The following is a 10,212-nucleotide window of genomic DNA, read 5'->3' on the forward strand; positions in this document are numbered from 1 at the left end:
GCCCTCTTCTCATTGCTACCATCAAGGAAGGAGTACAGGAGCCGGAAGAGACATACTAAACGATTCAGGAACGGCTTCGTCCCCTGCGCCATCAGATTTCTGAATGGACAATGAGCCCATGTACTCTACTTCAGTATATATATTTTCTCTTTCTTTGCTCTCCTTTTAGCAATATTTATTTAATTCAATTTTTATAAATATATTTCTTACTGTAATTTATAGTATTAGAATGTATTCCAATGTACTGATGCTGCAGAACAACAAATTTCAGGTCATATGCCGACAGTGTTAAACCTGATTCCAATTCTGATTCTGAAACTAAATGAACCTTGCTGCACAGACCTTCCCCCAGTCCTTAAAATTCAGAGTCCTGATTGACCCCCTCTGCGAGCTGGGACGGACTCCATTTGTATTTCCACTTTGGGCAAAGCTCATCTTAACATCCCGAAGTGTTCAAGCAAATTCGCACGCCCCGTGAACACACATGGGCTGTTTTCTCTGAAGCGCCAGAGGCGGGGAATCTGACAGGGAGGTTTATAAGACTATGAGAGGCATAGATAGAGTAGACAGACAGTATCCGTTTTCCCAGGGTTGAACTGCATTTAAGGTGGGGCGGGGGGGCATTTCAAAGGAGATGTGAGGGGCAGGTTTCTTACACAGAGGGTGGTGGGTGATGGTAGGAACAGAAACATTAGGGACTTTTAAGCGACATTTAAATAGATATACGAATGTGAGGGAAATGGAAAGATGTGGACACTGTGCGCGCAAAAGGGATTAGTTTAGTCGGACTTTAGATTACTGATATAATTGGTTCGGTAGCACATAGAAGGCCGAAGGGCCTGTTCTATATTCTGCGTTCTGTGTTGTTGACGGTTATCTCGTACCGGGTGCGATCGCGAGTAGAAGTATGAATTACCTTGTCCATCTGCTCGCATCTTCCCCAACCGCGGATATTTTCTCCCGCTTGCATCTCAGCCAAATCTTATTACAGTCCGATAAATATTTCTCCGATGAATCCCAGCGATGATTAACTTACATACCTTTGTGGCAGCTCGTTATTTCCTGTGATACTTTGTCGCACGGTAAACAATTGGCATTTTCGCCCCCAACCCCGCCCCCTCCTCTTTTTTTTGCGCCTCTTGTTTAATCTATTTTTCTATACATTGTTAATCATAGTTTTTATTACTATGTATATTGCAGTGTACAGTTATCGCAAAACAACAAATTTCACGACATATACCAGTGACATTAAACCTGGACCTGATTCTGACTCTCGTCCCGCCCAGGTTCTTCTCTCATAACAAGGCCTAGTACTTGTGCACCTCGCGCCCCCCATACAATTCTCTAGTAATGGCTGCAATGTCCCTCTTTGCGAAACGCGCCGCCTGAAGTACATTTCAAGACTGAAGACTGTTTAATGTAATTTTCAGTGCATAAGTGTGAAGGAGAACGAAACAATTGTTAGGAAATAATTTCTTTCGGTTGGTCCTATCCGCACCAAGACCTCAGGATCAACCAAAGTAGTATTAATGAAAGCAGTGGAAGTTGACCTGCGACCTGGTCCTTTTACACTTTCTAGCCTGTTTATATTTTGATATTTATTAGGTATATTTATTTTAATGCTATTTATTCATACGCCACGGTTAGCGCGACGCTATTACAACTCGCGGCGTCGGAGTTCGGAGGACAATTCCGGCGTCGTCCGTAAGAACGTGCGTCCATTCTCCGCGTGAGCGTGTGGGTTCACCCCGGGTGCTCGGGTACCCTTTCACATTCCAGATATGTACCGGTTAGTAGGTTAATTGATCGTTGTAAATTGTCCTTTGATTAGGCGAAGGTTAAATCAGGGGTTGCTGGGCGGCGCCGCTCGGTTTGTCGGAAGGGCCTGGTCCACCTGTATCTCTAAAGACAAAATAACCTGCAGCGGATACTCTCAGGCCGCCCCCGTTCCTCTCCCAGGACGCACCAGGAAGCTTCGACGTCAGTTTGTCCTGGTGCGCGGCCTTCAGTTCTATTTTCTGCAATCCCGGATAAAAATCAGCCAAGGAAATTCTCCAAGTTTCCCTAAAGATATGGAGAGGTTAGGGAAAACTGGAGCATATTGATTATAAACTATTTTTTCCGCTTTGTATTTAATATCAAGATACAAAGAAAGTTAGCCAGAGTAGTTCTTTGCCACTGTTGGCCACAGCCTTTCTACAAGATTTAGAATATAGAACAGCACAGTGTTGTGCCGATCTAAATAAATTAATAACCAAATGGACAACTAAACTAATCTCTTCTGCCTACACAATGTCCATATCCTCCATTCCCCTCACATTCAAGCCTATCTAAAAGTCTCTTAAATGTCCCTAATGTATCCGCCTCTGCCACCAGCCTAGGCAGCGCACCCCAGACACCCACCTCTTTCTGTGTAAAAACTCGCCCCTTCTACCAATATCACCGTATTTGAGTTTTTGGTTGACATAAGCAAAGTGCGTTTTCACCCGCGTACAACAAAGGACGGAGAGTCAATGCATCTATGCCCTGTTTGTTTTTGAATTGGCGAAATATCTGCAACGGTGAAAGTGAAAACAAGGACAAGTGAGTTACTGGGGTCATTGCGTTCGGATGAAAAGGAGGTAATGCAACTAAAAATAATGAAATATCTGAGTCATAACTTACGGACTCACTTTCAAAGACTAGCTCATGTTCTCAATATTTACTGCTTGCTTATTTATTATGACTGCATAGTTTTTTTGTATTTGCGCAGTTTGTCTTTTATACTTTGGTTGTTTTTGTCTGTCTTTGTTGTGTGACATTTTCTTTCATTGATTCTGTTGAGTTTCTTTGTCTTTACTGTGAATGCCCGCAAGAAAATGAATCTCAGGGTTGTACAAGGTGACATGTATGTACCTTGATAATAAATTTACGTTGAACTTTGAAGTGACCCAATTGTCGGGGAGCTTGAGGCCGTCTCTGAACTGAAACCAGTAATTCCCCCTGTTAGTCCATTTCCTCCCAGCCCCGTGAAATGGCATCTAACATCGATGTCAGTTGAAAAGAGACATTGTCCACCACTGTCTCGCCCTGATATAACGTATGCACCATTGAACCCAAGGTACAGCTTTCGCACGTACAGTCAGAAGCAAGTTTAATATCATTGACCCATTGAAATTTGTCCTTTTTTACTGCAGCAGTACATTGAAACACAATGTTTTTTAAACTAATGCTTAATTTAAATTTAATACTTAAGCCTTTGTAGAAATGAATCTGAATCAGTTTTAATATCATTGGCATATGTCGCGAAATGCTTAACGTGGAGGAAAATGCAAGAAAGAAACACTCTTCAAACTGTCTTTAAAGTCAGCACTCAACTCGTGGCAACAGTTTTCTGTTTATCTGCTGCCCAGTAAACATAGTGGCGTGGATCACAGTTGGTTCGCTCTGATTGTTCAATCGGCCGAGCCAGTGTTGATACCCTCTCTGAGGGATTCCCTGAACGATGGGTTACTGGCAGGCAGACAAGCGCTCAGTGACAGCCATTTGTGACCAACTAGTGAACGCCATCTGCTTTAGAAACACACACACACACACACACACACAAAAAGAGTAGAAATGGAACATCACCGGGACTGGGAACTGAACACAAATGGCGGTGACAAAAACAACTGAAATCGAACGAAACGTCGCTCCCGTTCAGCGCGGACGTGAAGGAGAGCGCAGCGCGAACCGCGGACTCGGGGAATCAGGTGATATCTGGCCCGCTGCCCTCCCAAGAGAAAAGAAAAATGGTTCGTGCACCTGCCGCTTAATTCACTTTTAAAACCTGTCACATTCAGTGAGGTTGGGCGAGCATAATGAACCGCATTCACACTGTCAATTGAGTCGATAAGTTATCTCCAACCGCCTTTGTCTCGGGGTCGGCGAACACTCTGATCAGGCAGTGGTCCTTATTCAAACAAAATTTATTTTCAATTGCGAGTTTAATGTTCCTGGCACAAGTCGGGGGCTGACTGTAGCTCTTGCTAAGGGCCAGTCTATTGTTGAAGTTCATGTGCAGCGCCTGGGTCCTTTGATGTTTCAAATCTCTGTTTAAAAACTGCTCCGACAACAGGTGTGTCCTTTGAGAATCTGGAGAAAACAGCGCAACATTTCGCATCTAATTTAACAGATTTATCTACTTAGCGTCACTGGTGGGATGTGAGGCCTTTCTGTAGTTTTAAAAATAACTAAAACTTTCCGCTCAACGTCAAAGATTCTCACTCATGCAGATACTGTTGACAGAAAGCTTGGGAAGAGAGACACATAATTGTATAAAGCATAAACTTAAAAAAATGTTTGTTGGAAGCTATTTTAAGTCAACAAATCGAAACAGAACATAGAATGGTACAGCACAGAAACAGGCCCTTCGGCCCATTGTGGTTTACAGACCCAATAAAATTAGTAATCAAATGGCCAACTAATCTCTTCTGCCTGCTTACTATCCTTTCCCTCCGTTCCCCTCGCACTCATGTTCCTATCTAAACGTTTCTTAGAAATCCCGAACGTATCTGCCTCGACCAGCACCCCGGGCAGCGAATTCCAATCACCAATCACGCTCTGTGTAAAAAAAAACTTCTTTGAAATTGCTCCCTCTCAAGTTAAAAGCATGCTTTCTGATATTAGACATTTCAACCCCGGGAAAAAGATACTGCCTACTCTATCTACGTCTCTCACAATCTTATAAACTCGTATCAGATCTCCCCTTAGCCTCCGCCGCTCTGGCGAAAACAAGCCAAGATGGTTCAACTTCTCGTTGAAATTATTTAAGCTGTTAGTAAACCGCAGAAACGGGCTGCGTGTCAATTAAAACAGAAGTTTTTTTCCTCTGAACTATTACAAAAATATTGTCTAAAGCATTACAACACTGTCATCCCAATTATTATAAAAAGTTTTATTAACAATGTCATTCTTTCGACTCTGACTGTAATCACGCATAGAATTAAAACGACTTTTCTCTTTGGGAGGCGTTTAAAACTTTCTTATAGTTGGCTACGAATACTTCGTTTGGGCCTATTCGTGTCTGTGATACCGATGCAAATTTTTAGTTTGATGTGATCAGGCGCTCTGAGAGTGATTATCGCATTTATTTTCCGTTAAAATAAATCAGAAATTAGATTAGCGACGGTTTGTTCCGATTATAGAAACAAAATATAACGTCGAGAAACGAAATGTTCTCTCCCTCGAGTCAACAGTCAATTTCAAATCAATACCATATATTCGATTAGTGACGTCTATCCGGTAAACATCAGCACAAGTATCGAGAGTTTGTAAATCTAAAATGATCTGTGCAATACTGAGTGAAATCCTCGACAAAAAGAAATGTTTTTTTTCCCAAACACTTTCAGAACTCGTTACCCGGAAGCGGGTGAGTTTCAGCAATGAGTTTATTAGTTATTGAAGTCAAAAGTAGCTGAGAGCTGAAAATCCACTTTACCTAGTCATAAAAGAAATTCGGGTAATAATTAGATTTTTCCGATAACAAATGTGTTTAATTACGCGTGAGTAAACACTTACCAATTGGAGAGGGAACGTGTACTTCATTAGATGTTGGTTTCCATGAACGGGAACTGGTGGACATTGAAATTATATAACGGTTACTTGAGTTAATTTGAGGATTTAATTAACAATAGTTTAAGGAAGCGTTAAAATCATTTCATGTATGCAATATATTCGAAATTTAATCGGAAGTCTGGCGCTTCTTTTAGGGCCAATGAATGAACAGGGGATAGTAAAAATAACAATTATTTGGGAATAATCTGGCTAGTACCACACGCGAAAGGAACGTGCTTGCATAAAGTTAATCTTACTCCATCTGCCAGTGTATCCTGCGCCTTCTCTCCTCTGCGGTGCTGTTTGCAGCCGAAACCAAATGCAAAATTACAGGCTTTTTTATTGTGCTCCTAGTGTTAACAGTAAAAACAGAACGAGAGAATTCCAATCTGGAAACACACAACAGGGGACTCCGTCCCCTCTTCTGCATCAGAGTACAAGTGGATGGAATGTGCAGTCTCGCATTCTGCTTTCTTGAACCGACGATGATGCACTCGCTGCCGAGCGCTTATCTTTTTATTCGCCAACAATTAACTTACACTCTCGGGCAACACATAACTCTTCCGTGACTTTCCCCCTAAACTTCAGCAGAGTTTAGCGAACTAAATGAAAGGAGGAAAACTGAATTCCTCTCGGCATCAAATCATCCCTGATATTCAGCGGATTGGCAGCTAACGACTGTGCTGATGTGATCTTTCATTCATATCTTCTCAACAGGCACCTTGTGTATTAATCAAAGATTTTAGGGATTGTTTTGCTCCTGTCTGGCCCATTTTTGAGCATACTTTTTTTTAAATGCCGAATTGGATCAAAACTGAAACTAAAGTAAAGATTCGGTCCTTCGGAATGGGTTAAATGTTGGATAAACACATAGATGCAAAAGGCCGACTGGTCCAACTCTACATTCAAACTTCCGTGCATTAGGTCTAACATAGAACAGTACAGTGGGGGAACAGTCCTTTCGGCCCACAATGGCCAATAAACACATCTCTTCCGCAAACACAATGCCCATATCCCCCCCATTCTCCTCACATCCATGTGCCTATCAAAGAGTCTCTTCAAAGTCCCGAGTATATCCGCCTCTACTATCGTCCCAAGCACCCACCGTTTTCTGCGGGGAAAAAAACTTACTCATCGCATCTCATTTGAGTTTACCCCCTCTCACCTTAATTAGACATTTCAACCCTGGGAGAAAGATGCCGACTCTCTACTCCATCTATAATCGTGTACACTTCTATCATATTTCCACTCAGCCCCCCCCCCCCCCACCGCCGCTCCAAACTGTGCCCAACCTCCCCTTCCAGCACATGCTCTCTAAGATTGTGTGGTTTTAGATTTAACTCAAGAGCAGGGGAAGTGGGGCGGGGAGGAAGGTGACTTTTTTTGGAGACTAAGTGATAATGCAGGTTGCATTATCCAGAAAATATCTTTGCTTTTGTAGTACGTTTTGATTATTTTGGTTTACTGCTTGCAATGTGACAAGACTGCCGGCAACTCTCAGTCCACGATTTACGGTTTCAGAGTTTGTCTCGGCTTTTTTTCCCCTGAAACCCTCCCTTTGCCGGTGGTTTGATATCCGCTTCAGACACGGTCGAAGCAAAAGCAACTCCGATTCATTGATAGGATTTCGTTTAATCCTAATTTAGTCTTGAAACGAATTTACTGTGTCGAAATTTCGCAGGTTTACCGGGCAATAATCACCAGGATAAAACACGCGAAAAAAAAGTGTTCCGGTGAAGGGTCTCGGCCCGAAACTGCGACGACTAATTCGTTTTTATAGGTGCTGCCTGACCCGCTGAGTTCCTCCAGCATTTTGTGTATGCAGGGTTTCCAGCGTCTGCAGAATCTCCAGGATAAACACCAGGAGCCCTGATTTAATCCGATTGTTTCCTCTACCTCTTGTGTTATCGTCCTCACTGAAGGACAGTGATCACTGATCATCGTGTCTCATAAACACGAGAGCAGTCCACGGCTTGGGGACGTAAATACCTAACGCGCTCCGGTTGACGCGGAGAGAATATTTTACATGGAAATCTTCAAAGCGTTCTAATACCCTAACTCCCCGATCCAAAATGAATTGAAGCTAGCTTGCTCAGGTCTTGTCCGGGCGTTAAAATCGCGGCGTTTCGTGTAATACCGTTCTAGATCGTAATGCCGTGAGGGGCCATCTCCTGAGTTCAATTCGCAGCCGCACAGGAGCGCGGCCACTCTGACCGCAAACACAGCGGCCTCTCACCTTCAGACCACTGTTTTATTAGCGGCGATCTTGGACGTGAGGATCCCGGCAAACGACCCTTGTTTTAATCCATGCACGTCCAACCAACAGACTGGGAAGAAGCTGAGCGTGCTAAATGAACATAAAAATGTGGCTCTCGTCCACGGGACATACAGAATTGAATAGTACAGCACAGAACAGGCCATTCCCCCCACAATATTGTGCTGAAACAACTAATATAATCAAATGGCCAACTAAACTAAACTAATCTGCCTACACAATGTCCATATCCTTCCATTTTCCTCACATTCATGTGCCTGTCTAAACATCTCTTAAAATTCTGTACTGTATCTGCCTCTATCACCGCTCCTGTCAGCACATTCCAGGCACCCACCATTCAGTGTGTAAAAAAAAACTTGTCCCTCACGTCTCCTTTGAAATTATCCCCTCTCATCTTAAATGCAGTCGGTCTAAAGTTGGTCGGTTCATCTCCGCTATGGCTTTGCGTAAAGTGACCGGTGACAGGTACAAAACTAATACAAGACTCGGCCATCGAAACCCGAGTCTACCTGGCTGAGTTTTACCACGTATTGTCTCTCATTTGTAACCATCGACTATCTGGTAACGCAGTGGTGCTTTAACTCACTGGGGAGCCTTGGTCGGGGCCACATTTGTGCGGGGTACACGCAAACACCAATGCGATAGTAGGAACATTATTACCACTGACCATGTCGCGTCTCGTTAGTTTGTGCTGGGTGCATTCAAACTATCAATACGAAAGTGGGATTATCGTCGCCACTGACCATGTCCCGTACAGTATCTGGTTATTGAAAAACTCACTTTAGTGAGTAGATGCCAGGTTTCCCACAACATGCAGCATTAACAGGCAAGGATTATAGAAATGAGAGTCTGGAAAACGTTCTGATCTGTTAAATGGAAGTGTAACTTTCAATGCAGGCGTTTTATCGGCCACATTTTGTTCCTGATTTGCAATAACGCATGGGCAATCGTTAAACCGCTGTTAAGAAGACTCGGTGCAATTTCTCTACAAAATGAGGAAGTCCCGCTGAGAACGTTTTTTAGTGATTTGCACGGAGTTTTACTTAAAGACAACCTCCCGCGAACTGCAGATGAACGAACGCCCGCTGAACCGGCTACAGCCAATTGACGGGGTGGGGGAACAAATAAAAAAAAAACGCCAATTCGTTTTAAGTTGACTTTTATTCAAACGTGATCATTCTGGGACACCGGGCGTTAATAAATATATCCATAAATCATCCGCGATAATACAAAAATAAAAGACACGGGCGTTGTCTTCAACGTGTAACAAAATAGTTGCAGCAAATGCTGGAGAAGGAGTGATTTCTTGGACAACAAATTTTGAATGCCACAAGCCATGCAGGTCTGAGCGACACAGTTACACCTCGGCTAACAACTACGTTTCAGTGATCTTATTACCTCTGGTACTATAGGGGATCCCAACATTGACAAAGTCTCGTTCTCTCGCTCGTCAATCTTTTTGCACTCTTTCCCATGCGCCTTCCCGTCTGGAATTACTTTATACAGTCAAAGGATTACTCAAGTGCCAAATCCTTGTCGCAAGGAAATGCCCTTTTTTTTTCATAACTTGTCCGGCTACACGAGATACCGTTTTGGAAAATTCACAATTGGGAGAAAAAAATTAAGCATGCATGCTATCAGATCTGGCGGCTGCTTTTTGCTGAGAGTCTTGTTTTGAACACTGCACAAGGGGTCAGTCTTCTTATGCAACACGGCGTCTTTTTTTTAATAACTATCACAGTTGGCAAAATCAGACCTTACTTCATTAAGTCTTTACCATCTGTGGAGAGCCTTGGCATGCTCGCTGTGCTGAGGGCTGAGATGTGAGGAGGCGGTGGCACCTGGCAGATGGTGCAAGGGCACGGCAAACCTGCCCAGTGCTGGAAGGCGTTTCCTAGCGGCGCGGGAGGCGCCGAGGACGTTTTCAACAGCGAATGAGGGGGGTCTGACCGCGCCGATGCCCGGTAGCGAAGCTGAAATGGAGGAAGAGGAGGAGGTCAAGGCGCTTCCCAATATCGGATGGACTTGGTGGGCAGATGTGGTGTGTCCCGGGTGCCCGGCAGAATGTCCTACAGTCCCGCAATGAAAAGCCGAGTGATGCCCGCCATAAATCTCCCCCACTAGTCTCTTCATCTCTTCTAGAGAGTTCGACAGCATCAGGATGTAGTTTCTGGCCAAGAGTAAAGTGGCAATTTTGGAAAAGTTTCCTCACTGATGGTCCGTGGGCGTAAGGCATGACCTCGCGGAGACCGTCCATAGCCAGGTTCAGGTCATGCATCCGTTTGCGCTCTCTCCCGTTGATCTTCAGTCGAAGGTTCTGCAGGTCTTGCTCGGAGAGTTGCTTTTTCACTTTGAACTTGCCC

The 10,212-nt window shown here is 43.8% G+C and overlaps 1 protein-coding gene across 1 annotated transcript in view; it reads right to left on the bottom strand.

Moving 5' to 3' along the window:
- Nucleotides 1–9,606: 9,606 nt before the first annotated feature.
- The window catches only part of olig3 (oligodendrocyte transcription factor 3), a 6,254-nt gene continuing 5,648 nt past the window's right edge, over nucleotides 9,607–10,212 (bottom strand). Inside the window, 3 exon segments of the mRNA XM_059983494.1 lie at nucleotides 9,607–9,792; nucleotides 9,794–10,048; nucleotides 10,050–10,205. Of these exon segments, the coding sequence (XP_059839477.1) occupies nucleotides 9,607–9,792; nucleotides 9,794–10,048; nucleotides 10,050–10,205 (597 nt within the window).

The sequence above is a fragment of the Hypanus sabinus genome, chromosome 10 (assembly GCF_030144855.1).
Source record: "Hypanus sabinus isolate sHypSab1 chromosome 10, sHypSab1.hap1, whole genome shotgun sequence".
NCBI classification, from domain to species: Eukaryota; Metazoa; Chordata; class Chondrichthyes; order Myliobatiformes; family Dasyatidae; genus Hypanus; species Hypanus sabinus.